Source organism: Pelobates fuscus, chromosome 4 (genome assembly GCF_036172605.1).
Source record: "Pelobates fuscus isolate aPelFus1 chromosome 4, aPelFus1.pri, whole genome shotgun sequence".
Classification (NCBI taxonomy): Eukaryota; Metazoa; Chordata; class Amphibia; order Anura; family Pelobatidae; genus Pelobates; species Pelobates fuscus.
In genome coordinates this window covers 171501426-171524186 of record NC_086320.1, presented here as the reverse complement: position 1 = coordinate 171524186, position 22761 = coordinate 171501426, and the positions used below count along the sequence as shown (strand labels likewise).

At 39.8% G+C, this 22761-nt stretch overlaps 1 protein-coding gene across 1 annotated transcript in view; it reads right to left on the bottom strand.

Annotated features, from left to right (window-relative positions):
* The window catches only part of PXDC1 (PX domain containing 1), an 82385-nt gene that overhangs the window by 47956 nt on the left and 11668 nt on the right, over nt 1–22761 (bottom strand). Inside the window, exons 2-3 of the mRNA XM_063450546.1 lie at nt 6315–6406; nt 5671–5788 (exon numbers count right to left, since the gene is read on the bottom strand). Coding sequence (XP_063306616.1) covers nt 5671–5788; nt 6315–6406 — 210 coding nt within the window. The remainder of the gene's footprint in view (nt 1–5670; nt 5789–6314; nt 6407–22761) is intronic.

Genomic DNA, 22761 nt, shown 5'->3' with positions numbered 1-22761 from the left:
TGCAATATCACACACAAAGTCCCACACAACTGTTCCCCTACTGTCACATAGACACATTACACACAGGCTCACATTCACAAATTACATATGCAGTCACACACAATGCACATACATACGCTGTCACAAACTAATTTTTTTTACACAAGGGACAAGGACAGATATATTCTGGGAGGCAGTGAGGTTAGTGCGCGCCCTGCAGTGAACCGGCAGCTGGGATAAGATGGCATCGTCATCACTACTGGGAGCACAAGTGAGCTGTGCAGGAAGAGCGCCCAGCAGCAACCGTTAATCACCATGGGGAAGATCCAAGAGCAAGGTAGGGAAGCTGGGTGCACATCTTAATTACTAAATGTGTGTAAGAATGTGATTTTTGTGTGTGTCTGTGATTGTGTGTATCTCTGTCGTTAAGTGTGTGTTTATTGTGATTGTGTGTCTGTGATTAGGTGTATGTCTGTGATTGTGTGTATTTATATACACACACAACCACAGATGTACAAGTCTGTGTGTATATAAATGTGTATGTGTTTAGTAGATAGCTCCCTTATTTGGTGTCCTTAAATATGTCAATCCCACATAAGGATAACAAATACGGGAGTTATCTACTAAACAACTTAAAGATTAAAATTAAGTAAAAGGCTTTTACATTTTGATCTTTTAGCAGTTTAGTAGATAATTCCCTAAATTAATGCTCTTATGTGAGATTTCCATATTTAAATATGCCAAATTAGGGTGCTCTTTAGATCTAAATATGGCAATCTCACATAGGGATATCAAATAGAGGAGTTATCTGCTAAACAAAGATCGAAGTTTAGAGCGCAGAACAGGAAATCTGGGTGGCTAGTATGAATTCTATGCAAATGTGTTGTCTGATTGTGTGTATATATTTGTGTATGTGTATATGTGCATACATCTTAACATTTTGCCAACACTACACACAAGCACACCACTGCATTCAAACAACACTACAAACAAACACACCTTTAAAACATCACCATGTTTTTGATATAACCACACCACTGCCCTATACTGCCAACACTACACACAAATGCATGCCTGCATTCAAACGCCAACACTACACACCCCTACATTCTCTCACACATTTTCCATACAAAAACCCATGCTTACATTTAGATGCACAAACACTGCTCAGTGCTACATTCATTGTAAAAAAAATTGGTTCTTTTTTTACATTTTAGGGGGGGGGGGGGAGAGGGGTGTGCCATAAGGAGGATCCGCCCCGGGTGCCAAATGCTCTAGGTACGCCCCTGTGTGTGTGTGTGTTCACGCTGCTGTCTCTGTCGATGTCTTTGGATACTCACATGAGTTGTAAGTAGAAAACGCACTTCTTGCACTTACAGCCCTTCAGAGTAGTAGAACCAACATATTGTCCAAACACTCATTGCATACCAAGCAGTGCATTGACTGCCTTGCATAAAATGTACATACAGTTGTGCTCAAAAGTGTGCATACCCTGGCAGAAAATGTGAAAATATGGCATTGATTTTGAAAATATGACTTATCAGGCAAAAAAATATATGTATTTTATTAAAGGATAGTGATTGTATGAAGCCATTTATTATCACATAGATGTTTTTCTCCTTTTTAAATCATAATGATAACAGAAATCAACAAAATGGCCCTGATCAAAAGTTTACATACCCTTTAATGTTTGGCCTTGTTAAAGACACACATGTTAAAATGTCAATTAAAGGTTAATTTCCCTCATCTGTGGCTTTTAAAATTGCAATTAGGGTTTGTGTATAAATAGTCAATGAGTTTGTTAGCTCTCACATAGATGCACTGAGCAGGCTACATACTGAGCCATGGGGAGCAGAAAAGAACTGTCAAAAGACCTGCGTAACAAGTTAATGCAACTTTATAAAGATGGAAAAGGAGATTAGATATAGATATAGATATAGATATCCAAATCCTTGAAAATGCCAGTCAGTACTGTTCAGTCACTTAAGAAGTTGAAAATTGGGGGTCTCTTGATACCAGCCAAGGTCAGGAAGACCAAGAAAGATTTTAGCCACAACTGCCAGAAGAATTGTTCGGGATACAAAGAAAAACCCACAGGCAACCTCAGGAGAAATACAGGCTGCTCTGGAAAAAGACAGTGTGGTCGTTTCAAAAAGCACAATACTAAGATGCTTGAACAGAAATGAGCTGCATGGTTGAGTTGCCAGAAAGAAGTCTTTACTGCAATAATGCCACAAAAACCCCTGGTTACAATATGCCCGACAACACCTTGACATGCCTAACAGCTTCTGGCACACTGTAATTTGGAGTGACGAGACCAAAATAGAGCTTTATGGTACCATAAGCGCTATGTTTGGAGAGGGATCAACAAGAAATATAGTGAAAAGAATACCATCCCTATTGTGAAGCATGCTAGTGACTCACTGATGTTTTCAGGGGGTTGGGGGGTAGTGAGTGAGCTCTAAATGCACAAGGAATCTTGTAAAATTGATCAGAATTTTTTTAGCAGAATATACTGGCAGACAATTAGCATTTTTCTGCACGAAGGCTGCGCATGGGACGCTCTTGGACTTTCCAGCATGATAATGACCCTAAGCACAAGGCCAAGTTGATCCTTCAGTGGTTACAGCAGAAAAAGGTGAATGTTCTGGAGTGGCCATCATAGTTTCCTGACCTGAATGTCATCGAGCCACTCTAAGGAGATCTCAAACATGCGGTTCATGCAAGACGACCAAAGACTTTGCATGACCTGGAGGTATTTTGCTAAGACGAATGGGCAGGTATACCACCTGCAAGAATTAAGGACTTCATAGACAACTTGTCACGGCTTACCTTAGTGGGAGTCCGGTATGCAGAGATATGTGCTCACCCTTGCAATTAAACACAGGCCAAGGTGGTCAGGTAAGAACTCACCTGGCCTGTGAGTCTGTGCAAGATGATGCTCCAAGTCGCAGTACAAATACGGACTTAAGCAGGAGGATCGTTGTGGGTAAGCCAAAGGTCGGAGGGTGCCAGAAGTTAGGATAAACGAGAAGAAAGCCAAGGTCAGAGGAAGCCAGAAGTCAGGATACACTTAAAGCAAGCCAAGGTCAGGAGCCAACTGGAGATCACTGGAACACAGACGCAGGAACCAGAGTCAATGAACTGACACTGCCCTCTGGGAGAGGCAGTGTCTTATACCTGGCTAATGGGGCCCATCAGCTTCAGGTGTGCTGAGAATCTTGGAGCAGCCACAGATAATGTCCAGTGCTAGATACAGGGCAAGAATAGACTTCAGGCTATTACTCGAGCTGTATGGTGGCTCAGAGGCAAAACAGCAGACCCACGACTGCAAAGTATCCAGGTTCAAATCACTTGTTGGGCACTTCTTGGGCGACCTAGTCTGGATGTCGTGGTGAGAACTGTGACACAACTATAACAAAAGACTGCATGCTGTCTTTGATGCTAAAGGAGGCAATACACAGTATTAAGAACTAAGGGTATGCAGAACTTTGAACAGGGGTCATTTCATTTTTTATTTTCTTTGGTGCCATGTTTTGTTTTATGATTGTGCCATTCTGTTATAACCTACAGTTGAATATGAATCCTATAAGAAATTAAAGAAATGTGTTTTGCCTGTTCACTCATGTTTTCTTTAAAAAAAAATGTACATATATTACCAATACTCCAAGGGTATGCAAACTTTTGAGCACAACTGTTTAAGTTTTTTTTATTTATTTTTTTTAAAGTATTTGACATGCTACAGCTACCCCCCAGTTAGTCATCAGCTCAAAAAGTTTAGAATAAACGCTCATATGAAAAAATAATGAAGGCAAATTTAGAGCATTACCAAACTATATTTTAGTTTATAAGAATAAAAAGGTATAAACAATATACCAGCAAGTGGAGCGCTATAATGAATATTAATATAAATAATGAGGGGGTATACTCACCCCTCCAACATAGTGATACAATGTGTCCAAATGTACATACAAAGTAAAACAACAAAAAGAGAGAATATAGTGCAGATGGTTTACAAAAATAAAAAATGAATAATAGTAGCAATTGGTTGAAACCACTCACGTGGGTTGGAGCCTATAAGCTATTGGCTCCGTAAGTGACTCCTTTTTGCTCTTGAGGCAGCAACACACCCCTTTATCCCAAACGATGTTCTCCCGAAGATATGGAACAAGCAGAGAGAGAGAACCTCATAGGTGGTATTGTACAGATAGTGTATATAAAATAGTGAGATAGTAATTGTTATGCTCACCTTAGACAGAGCCTTGAATTCCTGGCTCTGAGGTTTGTTGGCAATATGCTAATTTATTGGGATAGCATTCCCCACATAGTGTTCCTGGAGGCTAGAAAGGACTATATGGACTGATATAAAAAAAATAACGATTTATTGTAGAGATAAAAAATAATAAAAACAATATTAAGACTTCTCAAAAGCATATAAGCTAAAAGGTAGAAAGTCCAAGTATAGCCTAGCTGGAGTTTTGGACTTTTATACTTGGACTTTCTACCTTTTAGCTTATATGCTTTTGAGAAGTCTTAATATTGTTTTTATTATTTTTTATCTCTACAATAAATCGTTATTTTTTTTATATCAGTCCATATAGTCCTTTCTAGCCTCCAGGAACACTATGTGGGGAATGCTATCCCAATAAATTAGCATATTGCCAACAAACCTCAGAGCCAGGAATTCAAGGCTCTGTCTAAGGTGAGCATAACAATTACTATCTCACTATTTTATATACACTATCTGTACAATACCACCTATGAGGTTCTCTCTCTCTGCTTGTTCCATATCTTCGGGAGAACATCGTTTGGGATAAAGGGGTGTGTTGCTGCCTCAAGAGCAAAAAGGAGTCACTTACGGAGCCAATAGCTTATAGGCTCCAACCCACGTGAGTGGTTTCAACCAATTGCTACTATTATTCATTTTTTATTTTTGTAAACCATCTGCACTATATTCTCTCTTTTTGTTGTTTTACTTTGTATGTACATTTGGACACATTGTATCACTATGTTGGAGGGGTGAGTATACCCCCTCATTATTTATATTAATATTCATTATAGCGCTCCACTTGCTGGTATATTGTTTATACCTTTTTATTCTTATATTTTGCACTTTATTGTGGATTAAGGTATTCCACTTTTTGTGTTGAGCTGCTTTTATTCAGGCACTTTAGTATATCACTCACTATCTCAGTAAGGGATAGTTATTGTTTTCTCTGTATATTTTAGTTTATGTCCAGGATAAAATTGGGCACCTTGCAATATTGGTAAAGATATCACGCTTTCCCTTATTGTAATATTTAAAAAAAAAAAAACATATTTCAAATGTACTACTTGGAAATTTAGGATTTAACGTCTTTAAAGTAGATCTTTTCTGAGCTGATTGATGCTGAAAGACCTTCAGAGTCACTAAACATTCACCCAGCATTCAAAGCACACAAGATTTTCTCTAGGCAACACATAATTATATTTGAGTAGACTTTTAAGTTTGGGACAACTCTGAATGTAAGCAGGCTTTCACGATTTCCTTAAGCTACCTGTATCCATTTTGATTAAAAGTATGGGAGCAGTTAGAAATTATTTTAATAAGGCATTATGTGTTTCTCCATAAAATGTCTACACTTCAACAAATTCACACCAGACAGTGTATAAAATAGATTTTTAAAAGACATACAATGTAAAAACTCTTACCAGATATTTTAATTGGGCTTTGGAAGCTTGGTTGAATCTTGTGAACGTTATCATTTTTTAACACTTGGTCAAGCGGAGATCTCTCAAAAAACGTGAGGACAACTTCTGATCTGGAATACTTAAAAAAAAGAAAAGATGGGGATATGTTACAATGCAAACTTAGTAGATGCCTGAGCAATGCAGCAACCAGTGATAACTAAATTTCCATATTTTAAGCCAGTGACTCTCATGTTTGCATTCCGGAACTTATTCAGACCAGTCATAAGTGCTCATTTATGCATCCCTCTACGGTGCAAGAAGAAACACGATTTCTTATTGAGTCATTAAATTATATTCACAGATCTATGTTCCAAAGATCTGACAGGATGTGTGATTGCTTTCAAACCCTGAGAGGCCAATTAAGACAGTGGCTAATGATTTATGAAAGGTAAAGAGGTTACAATAATTTTCTAATTTAAAAAGTTAATTAAGTGTGTCAAGCCTTGTGGCCAGCTATCAGAATGATTAGCATGTAAGTCCAACAGCCAATTGCCTTTGTGAAGCATTTGGGGCATGATCAAGCTGCTGTACCACAAGCAAAGTGGGCATTGAGCTATCTTACTGGATGGATTTTACACAACAAGAATACTTTCTCGAATACTTACTTTGCACGGCATATTTATTACAGTTTTCAAAAGTTTTTCCACTTCATTAAGTCTTGCTTCTATTTCATGAGCATCTTTAATTGTGATAAGTCCTAGAAAAGAAATGAATAAAAAGTTACTTCCAGAGGAATCTTCCGAAGAACATGAAACTTCAACAGAAAGTCACAATAACTTTACTAATACTTCACAAACTAAGTACTTGGTAAAAAAAAAAAATTAAAAAGTCTAGTTATGTTATCCTGAATAAACTTTTTTTATATCTACATCTATCTTTTTAATGTCTGTAAATTCAATAATAAAAATGATAAATTTCTTTTCAAATTAGTGTAACAAAATATTGAACACAAATATTCATTCAGATTAACCAATTAACACACACGTAAAGACACTGCATACAAGTAAGATGTTGCAAGCATTCCATATTATGCAGGGAAAGGATTTAGAAGAGTATATTTCAGAGAATTTAAGGATCATTGAGGTACATATGCTGGGCCATTTATAACGAGACCTGCAACCAGCCCAAAGCTAGTTAAGGTTAATAGTTTAAGGGATGTGGAAGCAGGAGAACCCTGAACTACTGGAGATAGATCCTGAGTTGATATGTTGACAGTTTGGTGTGTTTCCCCTCCTGCGGCATTTGGGAATGCGTAATTGTAATGTTAACCAGCTGCAGCTCATTTCAGGACATTATACGCATGTTAGTCTATTTACTTGCTGCTTTGGCTTGACTACCTCGGACCTGGTGTGCAGATTCCACCAGTATTTGTATGTTCCTGAGTGATCATTCTTTTTTTTTGTTGATAGTTCCTGATTTCTACTGTGGTACCATGTGTGTATCTCCTTTGCTAATATTCATTATAGTTGTTTTTCTTTCTGATAGCATATTCATGTGTATTCCCTACCTAGGGATACCTTGGTTTAACCCTCTTTAGGACAAAGAAAATTAATATTTCTTATTATCATGTCAATCCCGACATCTTAATGATTCTGAAAGGTTTAAGGAGACATTGTCTCTCTTCTGTTTTCTGGTACCTTGTAGGATACCTGAATCCTGATGTTTATTTGTATCTGGTAGTTCTAGGTCTCATAACTGGTAGAAGGTCTCATTAATAGATACCTGGAGGACCCCTCTCGCCACATTTTTATTTTTTGGGGCCTGCTAGCAGTTCTAGTAATTAGCACTAATTTATTTTCTGATATCTGAGTGTAACTCATTTTATATGCTATGGGGCACATTCTGCAGCCTTTTAAAATGTACTCCAACGTAACATGTAACTGAGATTGTAATACCTTAATGATTAACAATGAGGTGGTTTAATTGCTGGTGACATAAAAGACCTGTGAATTGTTTTTATTTATTTTTTTCCTTGTTCACTTCATACAAATGTTTAATACCTACACCGAGGAAGTGAAACTTTTTTTAACCGCAAAAGTAGACTACAAGTGCCATTTTTCTGACAAACAACTTGAACATGGTTTGATATAGACCACAGGGACTGGTCTGGGATTTTTAAGTCCCATCCACCTAAAGCAGTAGCTATAGCAAAGATAAAAGATAACATGTTTATGGACATAAGCTAAGCACTCTCAGTTAATGAATAACATTATGTACAAATAAATATGCACAGGATTGACATTAGCCAGCCTGGTAGCAAATGGGTTAAACTCTGTATGTGCAATGTCTAATTGTGAAATGCTGCACACAGCGATGTGTCTTACACGAGGCAAACAAGGCATTTGCCTTGGGCAGCACTTTGCAGGGGGTGGCAAAAAAAAGCCACCCCAAATACCCAGGCAGATGCCATGTTTGCCTTATGTCCTGGGGGCTCAAGAGCTGGGCACTTTTGGGCCCCCTGAGGTGGGCGGTGGCTTTTATCGCAGCAGGCAGTGAGGAAGCATGCTGACCTGAGCTCTTCCTGCCGCTTAATGAAGCCGGCAGCTGGAATATGACATCACTCCGGGTCCCGGCATCACTAAGCGGCACGCGAGGGAGCTGAGCAAGAGGATTAGAGCTCCCTTGCTACCTGCTCTGCCTGTTTGCCCCCTGCCTGCCCGCGCAGCAGCCCCACTGTACCGCAGGTAAGTAATCCACTTCAGCTCTCCCAGTCATTTCTGATGATCTCAGCCAAGAAGGCAGGACAGGGTTCAGACACAAACGCTGCCCTGGCTACTCAGCATCTCCTCACAGAGATGTATTGATTCAGGAAGCACCTCTAGTCATTTGAGTGAAAAGGCAGAGTTTACATGAAAAAGCCTGCAGGGACATGCTATACTCACCAGAACAACTACATTAAACTGTAGTTGTTCAAGTGACTATAGTGTCTCTTTAGTTTGACAGATGTAGGCTAGTGGCAGGTGCTACCATTTTAATTCAGATCTCACATGAGCTGTAAATAATAGATGCCCAGGCCAGGGGTAATATTTTCCGTGGCTGTATGCAAGTTCCCTGAAGCTCTCTCACAGAGGATGAATGCCCACGTTTATTTAGCACAGTGCAAATACATCTAATGATGCACTGTGCTTATAATGAGCACTTTCTGGGTGTTCCACGTTAAAAAAAAAGATGGGAGGTAGACCCTTGGGGTTTATTCATTGGACACTGAGACAATGAGAAGCAACAAACAAATTTTAGGACAAAATAGTCAAGTTAGAAAAAATCACCTCTACAGCTGAAGATGATATTATTTTTCAAACTAGCCTATTTTTTACTGTCTGTTTTCAGCAGAACTCACAGTGAATAAAACTCCATGACAAACCTTGGTAAGAAATTATAAACACGTCTTTTGTGTTTACCATCTATTGATAGAATGTCTTACTAACATCTGTTAAACTGAGCCTGATACCAGATACGGAAAACCACTTTCAATAGATAATGACAGGTAAGTATAATGAAACGCTCAGAAATAAAACCACTTTGTCCCTGTATCATGTACCCGTTGTGTTCCATAGCAGCTTGTATTATTTTTAAACTACCAAGGAGATTATATACTAGGTGCATTTGTCTGCCAGTATTTATACAGGGTGGGCCAACATTTAGAGTAGGATTGACAGGTAAATAACTAGTTTGATAGTAGTTCAATTTTTATGTTGCAGGTACATATTATAACCGAGCCTTGGGAGATTCATTATGGATTCATCATGTATTCATCAAGGAACAACAATTTAGCCATAGAAAACAATTAATTTATTCATCAACTCATTGTGTCTGATGAAGCTCATTTTCATTTAAAGGGTCACCAGAAAAACCACAGCTAAATGTATTAGTTAAGGTGTCTATAGACACAGAGAAAACATTCAAAGAAAAGGGAATATTTACATTATTGCCTACTAACACCTCTAGTGGCAGTCACTCAGACTGAACACTCCACACAGATGCAATGATTCAATGCATCTTAATAAGAAAATGCTGATTGGCGCAATGTGACATTTGGCTGCGCATGTGCAACAGCCTCCCAAAGCTTTCCTATAGGAAATCGTAAAATTTGTTGATTTGAGCAACAAAGGTGGGGTGGGGTCAGCCGTGCCAAGACCAGAGCGGCACTGGAAAAAAGGGGCGTTTAAACACCTTTTCAAAGCAAAGGGGAGTGGGAGGAATCAGGCACCTAAACTGTTTTTTTTCCCCCTTAGAGTGTCAGAAATACATGTTTGTCTTCCTGACACTATAGTGTTCCTTTAAATGGTGTACAGAATATTCACAGATAATTTATCAGCGCCAACTGGGTGACTTCGCAGGAAGTTATCAAGCTGAAATTTAAAGGGACTCTCCCGTGCCAGGACCCATTTTCCTGGCACTGCAGGTCCCCTCTCCCTCCTACCCCCCATCCCAAGTTGCTGAAGGGGATAAAACCCCTTCAGTGACTTACCTGTATCAGGGTCCACCCACGCTCCTCCCCCGCCAACGTCATCCGCCAACTTTTTATGTGCTATAAACACGGAAGTGCGCTCCAGTGGCTGTCTAGTAGACAGCCACTAGAGGAGGAGTTAACCCTGCAAGGTAAATATTGCAGTTTATGAATGGATTAACAAAGCTTGGCAGTGTAGCTCGACTTTTTGTCAAGATTTCTCAAGCGCACGAAAATGCATAAGACAATATAGTCTCTACTTTGTCTTATGATATACTTTGACTACATTGGAATTTCAATAAAATTCCAACACAGTCAATGTGAGCATTTCTTAAGAGCCACTTTAAGTATTAATAGAACATACATTTTATTAATTTTTTAGTTCAATATCCAGGAAATATTTTTTTTCAGCTACATAAAAAAATAAACATTGCTCAAAAATTGCACTTTTTATTTAATGGAAAAAAATTAAGAAATTTACCCTGCAATATCTATTGGAAAAAAAATGCATAGCTTCTTTACATTCCCTGTGGCACTAGAGTAAATTACTGTGCTTAAATTATTCATTACCTGTGAAGTAAGTCATAAAAAAGGTTCAATTATCATTCATTTAGCTATAGCAGAAAACAAGAATGCATTAAAACATGCATAGGCCTGCTGAAATGTACACAGCAAACCGACAGCTTAATTGTAACTAAATATAGAACATCAACCCATTTGTATTTTTTTGTTGTAGAAATATACTAGATCAAATGATGTATATGTATTTTAGATTAACTATGGCATTTATACATTAAAGGGACACTATAGTCACCAGAACAACTACAGCTTATTGAATTTGTTCGGTGAGTAGAATCATTCCCTTCAGGCTTTTTGCTGTAAACACGGTCTTTTCAGAGAAAATGCACTGTTTACATTACAGCCTAGTGATAACTTCACTGGCCACTCCTCAGATGGCTTCCTGGGTCATGGCTGCCTAAAATGCATCCAAACATTCAGTATCTCCTCCTTCTGCATGCAGATACTGAACTTTCCTCATAGAGATGCATTGATTCAATTCATCTCTATGAGGAGATGCTGATTGGCCAGGGCTGTGTTTGAATCATGCTGGCTCTGCCCCTGATCTGCCTCTTTGTCAGTCTCAGCCAATCCTATGGGGAAGCATTGTGATTGGATCAGGCTACCACTTCTGATGATGTCAGCAGACTGCTTTTTTTTTTTTTTTTTTAATTCTTTTTTTTTGTTGTGCAGGTAGGTACAAGGTATAAACATGCGCCACTATCAGCGTACTGCAAGAGTAACATACATTAGGAAGTGGCGTGAGCTTTTGCACATTTTTATAATATTAACCAGCTCAATTTAACAATTGTAGTTTCAGACTAAAACAAGAGGAAAACAAGTGGGCACAGTCAATGTTTTTGAGAACACAATGCACATTTTTATGTATTATGACATAAAGGCTAGTTCAGTGTGTACGTAGTTATACGTTGGGAGACAATGGTGCAAGAAACAAGTTGATATACAAGTTGGTTGGCACTATACACAGGCTATACACGTTTAGAATTATGTAGAGTAGGGTGCCTGTCATACATAGCTGCCCAAGTGTTAATCAGACGATAGGCGACCATAAGGAAGATATCTTTTATAGATTTCTCTTATGCAGAAGACACAGATTAGGAGTGACACTACAATTTGACTCAAATTAAATCAAAAGAGGTTGGCAACCCCAGTGCATTGTGCCTGTCTGGGGTGCTGCTCCCCTTGTGAAAACTAAATATAGAGCCTGGTGGGTAATGTTTAAGATGTAGGATTAGAAGAAGCAGAAGTATAACCAGGAATCTTACTTAACACACGTTAACTGGAACTTCTGCATGAGGATGAAACATAACTATCCCTAGCAACACAGTACAGAGATGACCTTAACTGAAGGGTTGGGTTTTCTAGAGTCCCGTGATAGCCGTGTCGAGGCCCAGTAATAAAAAAAAAAAAAAAATGAAAATAACAATAACCCTGATGATGGTTATTTGCTGAGAAGGGGGGACCTGAAGCTTGGTTAACCCTTGCCAGTTTGGGGTAGGTCATAGACCCATGGTGTAGTCAGTGTCCAGAGAGCCTGCAGCTCAGACATGGCGATGTGCCAGGTGCAGGTAAGGTGTTCGCTGGGGTGTAGTGCTGTGTACCGCAGATGAAGTCTGGGGTTTTTCCACTTCGGTCCGGAACCATGCTCCTGTCTCTCAGGACGTTGTCGTTTGTAGGGTCCCCGGTTGCTTGCCACTGGGGTTGACGTAAGCCTCCTCCGGTGTCTGCGTCGCGTGGATGCAGGAGCTCGTCGAGGTCGCATGGTGCGGCTTTTGCTGGGGTTTAGCTGCCTCTGTGCAGAGGGGTTAGCACGTGGATTGGTTGCTGGAGGTCGAGGAGCGGATCGGGAGGGCATCTGTGAATTACTCTCTGAGGTATGCTTTTGTTGCCCTTGTATGTACTCCAGCTTCATCCAGAATGCTTCAAAGTGGTTTTGCAGGTTTGTCACTATGTCGGGTGCTTTGTTGTTGATTCCATTGCCACAAGTGTTATCCGCCATCTTGTGTGGAGTGCCCTGCGCGCTCTCTGCTCTTGCAATGTCATTTCGCTCTTCTGCCTGCTTTGCGTTGCGTCTCTTAAGTGGATCGGGATCACCCCCACCGGTCCGAGGGGGGGGGGAACGGGGCTTGCTTGTGTTGTGGACAGCGTCTAGGCAGCTTGGGGTCGTGGGAGCGGTCGTCTCCCCCATCCGATGCATGCCAGGCCGTGGTCTCTGCCACGATACCAGCGGGTCTCGGTCGGGTCGCGAAACACCCCACTGCACTCCTCCCGGTATGGGGGGCCAGTGGGTGCTCAGATCCCTTGCTTGTCTCGCTGAAACCGGCTGTAATATGTTCAGATTGCCAGATTTGTGCGGGAGCCCATGCGAAACACGTCTCTCCGCCATGATGGTTAGGCCCCGCCCCCCTGCTTGTTTTTCTGAGTCAAACAGCATGCAGATTTACAGCTTCAGGCTTGAATACAGTAAGATTTTGCCATATTTATGGAGGCATGAGGGGCCCAAGGGGGCTAGATGGTGATTTTAACCCTATAGAGGCCGCTTGTTCAGGGGCCCATCGGGTGGCCCAATGCTGTTAGGGCCACCTGATGCTAAGTAATTCCAAGGTCAGCGCTGCGGCTCTTTAACAGCTCAACCAGGCACCATGTGATGAGGTCAGAATGCTGGGAGGAAGTGACTGCCCTGGTCACTCCTCCCAGCTTACACAGAGCCCGTGTGGGAGGAAGAATAGGAGAGGAGGGAGTCAGAGTGGGGACTCTGACTCCCATCAGCCTGAGTCTCTGGACCCCAGGGAAGTCACCCTCCTGCACCTAAAAGGTAGAAAACAGGAGGGTGACTAAACCATTGTGCATGTGTAATTGATTGTTTGTGGGTGTGTGTGTGTGTGTGTCTCTGTATGTATGTGTGAGTCTCTGTATGTATGTGTGTTTGTCTCTGTATGTGTGTGTCTGTATGTCTGCGTATCTGTATGTCAGTGTGTGCCCTGTATATATGTATTTGTGTCAGTGTTTGTATCTATAGGAGTGTCATTCTGTGTATGTCAAAGTGTGTAATTCTGTCTGTCTGTGTATTTGCATTTGTGTCTATATATATATATATATATATATATATATATGTGCCTGTGTATCTGTCTGTTAGTTTTTGTGTCTGCATTTGCGTGTGTGTATGTGTGTCTGTGTATCAGCATGTGTGCCCGTGTATGTATCTGTATGTGTTATATGTTTTGTATCTGCATGTATGTCAGTGTGTGTTTGTATGAATGAGACACATTGAGGGGTGTGAGTGTGACACATGGAGGGGCTTTGGGGGGGAGTGAGACATATAGGAGGGGGCACAGAGCAATTTTTGCACCGGGGCCCCATGGTTTCCAGTTACGCCTCTGATGAAGACCTTCATGAAAGATTTCTGAGACTTTATGTACAGTCTCATATCATTGCAATGTTTACACTTATACTGAGAATGCAATTCTCAAATAAGAGCAGTATGCATTTCTGTCTCTAGGGGCGCTGCGGGCAAAAAAGCTTCAGTTTAGTTTGATTGCTGGTGTACAGTAGTAGTATACATTTCCTGGAAATTTTTCATCACTAGTCTCACCCATCATATATATGTGAATTGGGTTGGTTAGAAAATATAGCTCAAAGGCTAGGAAAAAATATGTGGCTGTGGAAGGACAAGAGGAACATGTAGGGTTTGGAGAGGGTATTTGGTTTGTGGGTATAGAGCGAGGGACAGAAATACATGGTGGCAAAGAGTTACAGGAAGTTGATAATGCTAATCAAGAGTTGATTCCATTTAAACTGTCATTTTAAAATAGTAATGTTTCAGAAAATGGTGAACTATGTAGTCTATTAAAATGTTTAATATTATTATATAAGTATAAGAAGGCCGGTGGTTACATGGTTTTAAAAGAAAGGGTATCTTCAGACAAACTGCTGGGCACACACAAAGTCTTTCTGTCCACAGCTGGCATCACACAGCACTTTCCCTGCCAAGGGATGCAGGATCTCTTTCAGGCCGTGGAAAAAGAACAACAAAAATTAGTAAGTTCAAGTTACAAGAAGTTGACACAAGTGACCACCCTCAAAGCCAGAAAAACGAAAGACAAACCGTTTCAAATTTACTGAAAGGGAAAAAAGAAGAGAAAGATTTTCACATATATGGTTTTTTTTTTTTTTTAAATCTCATACAGATCTGATTCATTTATAAAGGAAGCTACACTAAATAGCCTTTGAGCAGGCTATATTTAATTTCCAGAGCATGAAGGACAATACTTTATAATGTATACTCTATTTCCTGCCAAACAGGTCAAAATGACATAAGCACAGTCAGTACAAACTATACTGAGTTTTGCAGATTTAATGATAACACTTTATGCACAAAATCTAAATGCCAAAAGGTAAAAATAACTTATCTGGAAAAACAATTCCAATTCAGCTATAGTCAATGCCATTCAGATTTTCAATTCCATACAATTTGGAGTTTAGGGAAATCCAATAAATTGCCATTTTTATTCAACAAATACACCTAATGTTTAAATGTATCTGTATGTGTTGTGTCTGGAGGTGGCAAGTAGGAGCTGTGTAAAGTATGGGGGGGGGGGGGGGGGGGGGGAATCCCTAGGCTGTCCTCATAACAATAACCCAAAGTGTATGAATGTATAGAAACATCAAACAATTACTACAATTCCCAAACTCTTCTACTAAACTCACACCCATAAAATTAATAAAACAAGTGAAATCTTGGTAAAATAGGAGGACATGACCATGACAAATTTGTTCTCAACAGGCCATTCTCCCTAAATTGGTCACAGTAACAAGGCACTTGGATAACACTTCATACCATTGTACCCTCAATCACTGTCTGGCACATATATTTCATTATGATAGTCCTAGATCTCACCTGTGAAGCTCTTAAAGGAACACTCCACTGCTATAGACAAAAAAATATTTGTAATTATGCCTTTTATCATTAGGGAAATATCTATAAACAGCTTGCAGACGCTGCAGACCTTTTGTCTGGAGCATTCACAAGCCCTCCACTTTTTACCCTAGAGCAGCCTTTCTACAACTGTCCTATTACAGACAACCACTAGAGGCACTTAAAGGGACAATATATGCACCAGAGTATTTCATCCCATTGAAGTGGTCTGGATGCAGTGCCTCTGTTCCCTTAACCCTGCAATGTAAAACATTGCGGTTTTAGAGAACTAGAGGCCCTTCCTGCTCCCTAACAGAGCTTGAATCTGTGAAACAATGTTGGACGTCCGCGCACTTTGCATGAATCCCTAACTTCTATCAGAGATAAAAAGAAAAAGAAAAAAAGACAGCTACATTACAATCATTAGGCCATTCTTTGAAATTTGAGTGGAAAGGAGACTTTACCTACATGAAATGAGGGCATCTGCCATAATGTTTGGGAGCTGCGTTTTGTGCAACCCAAGGCAAATGCCTTGTTAGCCCAGGCAGGAGAAGGTAAGTTTTGTCCACGGGATCCTCCATAGATAAAGCCAATTCCCTGCAGCTGACACTGGTGACGGCTGGGGGAAATTACACTTATAGACAGTGGTATACCCTGCCCAGCATCTAGAAGTGTCAGGCATATTAAATATATTAAGACAAAGTAGTCACTTCTTTGTCTCAGTATCTCTTGGCTGGGTTGGGATTTCAGTGAAATTCCAAAACAGTCAAAATCAGTATTTGATAATGATTCTGTCTTTACAAAATATTTATTTTTTCGGAGGGTGGGGGATGACATTGCCTGCTTTATTTAACCTCATACACTTTTGACTATCCTGGTCTGACCATTTTGTCTATCGCTTCCCATTTCCTCTCATGCCTTGTATCTCTCTCTATCTCCTTAAACCATATGTTTGTCTTCACCATCTCCTAATTCTCTTGTGTCTCCAATTAGCTCTACCCTTTTGAGTTCCTGGCAAACGTCAGCAGTGCTCTGTGTTTATATAGAGATGCATGCAAATTGCCCCTGCTGTGTGTTGGGACCTTGCAAGGTTACCTGGCAGGAAAGATGGACAGCCACATGTTCTGCATGATCCCTCCCAGCCAAATTACTATGGTAATTTAAAATGGGTGCTTCGGAATTATATTTGATGTTCACTAAAGGAAGTGTTTGTAATTTATATATATTTACATTTGCATGTGATTTGCATATAAGCATAATGAAAAGAATACTGTAAAATCATATATGTATTAGAATTTTAGCCTTCCTTTTAAAATTCAGAGCTCTCTATTTGTAAACCTAAAAACCTAAATAAACTACCTTTTATAGCAGCAGCCACTATGTCTATTGTGATATCATCATTTTGTTGATCCCTAGTCCAATGTTTCTTACATAAAACACTAAAGCCCTCAGGCTTTGGTCAAATCAAATGTTTCTTAGAGGCACTAAAGCCCTAAGGAGCATGCACAGCAAATGCCCAATCAGATGCTTCTTACAGAAAAGCAGTGTCCCGATAATTCTCTACGAGTAGTATTATCAGCATTCAGTATTATCAAGATGCGTGTGATGACACAGAAAGGAAGACCTTCATTTTCAAAGGTCTTCATGAGGAAATGACTGTAGCCAAAGAGCTGATTGATGACATTCTTTGCATATTTTAGTCTATAGATCATTTAAAGACCACTCAAATACAATAACACAATGGTACCAGTGTCCTTGTCTCCTATTGTTTTCATCTAAGAGTACGTATTTGATTAATTGATTGGAATGTAACACTAAATGGCACATATCGGAAGATTAGCGTTAGTGGTATAATCACCACTTCAGGATATGTAGTTTAAAATGCCAGGAAAAAATAAAATAAATAGTAATAATAGTGTGCAAAAAATGATAGTGGTACAAATATCTAACCAAAAACATATAAAATAAATGACTTTTGGTTAGATATTTGTATTATACCACTAACGCTATTTCTAAAGTGCAGTGTGACCTGCACTTTACTTGTGAGTATAATTTATCTTATTTTATTCACCACCTTAAAATATCATCAGAGAGCACTATCTGCTGTTTTTATCTCCTTCTTCTCCTGAGAGTTGGACAAACCCCTTGGAGGACAAGCACCAATATATCCTGTAAGCGGGGATTATACCGCTATATGCCTACAAACCCTGAGCTGGCTATAGCTCACCCAAATGTGAGTGCAACATATATATTTTTAATACTGTCACATTAAGTGTATACACTCCGCACGATTGGCCCTTTCCCCTTGTGTTTTCCATATCACGAGACGGTGGGAACTACTACAACAAGAGAACCTACCCCCACAGCGGAATTAGTGACTATACCTATCTTATCTCCTGACACTCATTGGAACTTACCTATTATTCTGTATTTTATCTTATTTCTATTTCTATTTTAATTTTTATTTTATTTTAATTTTTTATTTATTTTTTATTTATTTTATTTTTGGCGCAACCTTTCTCTCTCTTTACTATTTGGTGAATAAACCCTTCTGCCACGTGAAGAACAGAATGGCATATATATAATAAAAAATTATTTCCTTATGCATGTACTCACATACTACAAGATAAAACATGAATTTCTATGAACTTTGAGTGTCTGAGGTTGTGCAATAGAATTATAATAAATATGCAAATCACCAGTAGCATTAAAACTATTATGAGATTATTTTAATAAATTATGCATATCCCTAGACGAACCATTTAAAACAAAAGTGTAATTTTGGCAAAACAAATGTACAAGTTGTTTTATAGAATACATACTATATATAAAGTTGTGACATTCACAATTCCTGAGCTACAGACATATACACAGGGATATATATAATCATTTTGATCATTTCAAACACGTCACTAACATTAAATATTGAACTGTTCTATGTCCAACATTTTTAGGTATCTTCACCCAAGTTGGTGAGAGCAGCATTGCCAAACCGCTATTCATCAAGTAAATCCTTGGTGGAGGAACCAGAAAGAGGGCACATTTGACAGTATATTGAGAAGCACAGGTGGGTGAGAATTTGACCCCTTAGATATAAGGAGTGCAAGGTTAATTTCTGTTAATATGAATCATAAACTAACAACCTTGTACATTGCAAGGACGTCACATAACTTAGTTCTGCACACGGCCTTATCCTGACACCCCTTTTATTTAAGATCCCACCTAGTAATGGCTCCTAGATGCACAAGCTTTTTATGCTGTTGGTTAATAGTTGTCAATATTCGATTGGTAATCAATTAAACTCCCCCTAGGCTGCCATTTATTGCGTTTGCCTTATAAGCTCTGTTCTGTTTAATAAACTTTGGACATTTTCTGAACTGACTCCTTAGTGTGGTCTGTCATTGAGTGTCTCCGAGATCTGAGGGCGTGGTACAATCTAGATAGAAGGACATTTGGGTGATCACCGAGAACAGATGTTCCAAAAAGGAGATACTGGAACCCTCTTCCAAGAAGTAAAGAAACACTATAGTCACCCAGACCACTTTAGCTCAAAGTGTTCTAGGTGCAGCGTCCCTGTCCTTTTAACCCTGCAATAGTAATTATTGCAGGTATTGAGAAACTGCAATAATTACTATCCAGAGTTAACTCCACCTCTAGTGACTGACTACCACACAGTTACTAGAGGGCTTCCTGGTTTGAAATGGACCTTTGATCCATTATCTGATGCTGGACATCCTTACGCTCTGCATGAGAACCTCCAGTGTCAGATATTTCTATGGGGAAATCCTAATGCAAGCGTGGCCATTGCTGCGCATACGCATTAAGTCTCCCCCGCCCGCTGCTGTCATTTGGGGGAGGAGCATGGGCTGAGCCTTACCCAGGCCCGATGGCCATCGGCGCTGGATTTAGATAAGTCACTGAAGGGGTTTTCCTGGCACTATAGAACCCCTTTAAGTCCACCTCTCAGTCATGTGACGCTGTTGTTTCCTTAGGAAAGTGTTGATTCAATGCTGTCCTATGATGACTTTTAAATGGTCGAGTGGCACTCGCCGTACATACACATTGGGTTGGTCCCCAATGCTCCACTATGAGGAGTATTGGATAGGATATTGGTGGGAGGTTGCAGGAGGCAGAGGGGTGAACCGCACAGATGGTGTCTCAGCGATGGAAAAAGGCAAGTAGTTCTTTTTTTAAAATTTAAATGCACCTGGAGATTAGTGACAGGGACACTATAAGATTAGTGTAAAGATTACAATGTTCCTTTAGGAGAACTCTTTCTGAAGTACTTGGGACCCTCTGGGCAGAGACTGTGGGACCCTCTGGGCAGAGACTGGACAGAGAGTCATTACATTGAAAAACAGCCAACAAGGCTATGTTGAATATTACCCAACAGCAGGACACCAACTGCGCAAGTTTCAGTTGCAAGTTGAGAAGGTTATAGTCCAACAAACATTTGAAAAGTAAGTCTAGAAAACACGCTATCTGAATGGATATCTATCCTTGAGTCCTGCATTGAGACTTTCCCAACCAGTCCTGGTATATGGAATTTGGAAGGTGGTAGCTCCATCACTGGACAACCTGAGGATTTTATATTGCAAATGTGCACTGCTTGCAAGGATTTGAAGAAATTAGAGGCAGCAAGGTTCCAATATATTGTTCCTTAGAATAACCAGACTTGTGCCATCTTTCAGGATGTATCCTTTCATACCCTACAATAGTAGTGTCTATATTCCATAATAACTGTCCTTCTACCCAGACAAATCCTGTATCAGATTCATCACTAGGGGTCTAACAAAGGCCCACATAGGACATAACATTTTCTGTCCTAACCATATTTCCGGAACTGTGTCAACTCTTCATCCTTCTCTGGATGCCCAACTACATTCCACCACGCAGCACTCTGACCAACCCTGTAGGCTGCAAGTGTTGAATGAAACCCTTGACCTAGCACTCAGGAAATGTTTTTATTAAGAACTCACCTTGATGAAGTTAACAAGGCCTTTACTGATGGTTATATGAAGGGTTTTAGTGCAGTGAGAAAACATGGGAACTCTGTTCTATTACTATATTTGCAGAGTTCCCACATTTTTTATTGTAAATGGAATAGCACTGCTTACAGTATAGCAAATTTCATAAAAATCTATGGGAAGTTTAAAATTGCAGATAAGCATATGAAGCTGTGCTTTACTTGTGCATTTCTCTTTACACAAAGCAGACATCACTTTGACAAGCTGATACACATCGCAGGGGTACCTGGCCCTTTAACAAGCATTACTATATTAATATTGACTTTTTTCATGAAAATGGATATATCTGCAGCAGTGTACACATAAAAAAAACACATAAATATATTTTTTAAAAATATTATGAGGCTATATGTTCCTTTTATCTGAGTACATATACATTATTTGTCTGTATTAAGTCTATTGTACAGCATTGTGGAATATGTTGGTGCTATATACGTGCCAAATAATAATAACAATAGTTATGTTTTGCTATGGACCCCATACCAACATACAGGGTCTGCCAGAATTACAAGGCCTGGCACAGTCTGTTCTTTAAACACTCTGACTGATAATAGTGAGGACAGTTTAGCAGGCATTGTCAAGAGTGTATTATATGTTGACAAGACACCACAGAATACACATTTAGGTACTTTCATTACAAATTTTAATGTGAGAGTCATTTGCTATGATATACGTTATTTAACAGATAGGAAAAGGTGGCCAACGTGAGGAACCACCATACTTATTTGTCTATGACTCCTATGACTTGGTTGTATTTACTCATATATTTCTAAAAATCACTATTAAAAAACAGCTTTCTGCTAAATTTGCGAACTCCATATATAATTGGCCAAGGCCCAATATTTCTGTGAAAATCTGAACAATAACATCTCAAACCCTAGAAACGTTTGGCAAGTCATAAATATCTTACAAACTCCCCCAATCCACTCCCAACTCTCCAGTGTCAAAGTGGACAACTAAATCCTGCAACTTCCCTTAGAAGTAGCAAATGCCTTTAACAATTATTTTGTCAGATGCCCCACCACCCTGATTGCCAAGCTAATAAATTACACACATCCTGAAACTACAAATATCTGGATACATACCCAAACTTTGGAAGACATTGCTCCCAGTATTTTCAAAAATCTTAGAAAAATGTGTCCATTCGCAACTATGTATGTATTACCAACACTCTAACTATCTGACCCCTTGATCAATCAGGTTTTCGCCCGAACCACTCCACAGGAACCGCCCTCTTAAAAGTTTGCAATGACATCCAAACTGGCATGGAACAAGGATACCTAACTGGAGCTATTTTCCTTGATTTTGCAAAGGCCTTTGACACAGTAGACCACGACATTCTACTGCACAAACTAAAAAACTCAGGTATTGGTGATCGTCTGCTAACCTGGTTTCAATCATGTGTATCGGATCAATCACAATATGTGTTCATTTCTGACAGCGACTCCCTCCCTCTCAGAGTCACGTGTGGTGTTCCCCAAGGTTCCATTCTTGGCCCCCTACTATTCACATTATTTATAAATGATCTGCCTAATGTCTGCAAATCCTCAAATGTACACATGAACGCAGATGGCACAGTAATCTATGCAAGCAAATATAATCTTCCGCAGCTTGAGGCTGAGCTCCAAGACCAGTTCACAGAGATAGAAAAGAGGATCGCAAAAAACAAACTCTTCCTAAACACTGACAAAACTGTCACAATGATATTTGGAACACTTTCAAATCTTCCCCAAGCCTAAAGTTCTTTAAGAGATCCCTCTTTACATATCTCAAACAGGGCTTTTTGTAGGAATTTGGGGGCCCCAAGCAAAACGGACATGGAGGCCCCCCTAAACTCCAACCCCCCCCCCCCCACCCACCACATGCACGCAAGGCCTACAGGAACCACAGCATAGCCATACAGTTTAAGTTCACCCACACTTTATATCGATAAAAAATGTTTACAGTGCAAATACTGCTTAGAGCTCTGCACTGCCCCTTAGTGGTCTTTCATCTCCCCCCACCCTCCCCTACCAGTCTCTTCTCACGCCCCCCATATTCTCCTAACCCCGCCCTCCCTGTGTTCTCCTCATCTCCGCTTCACC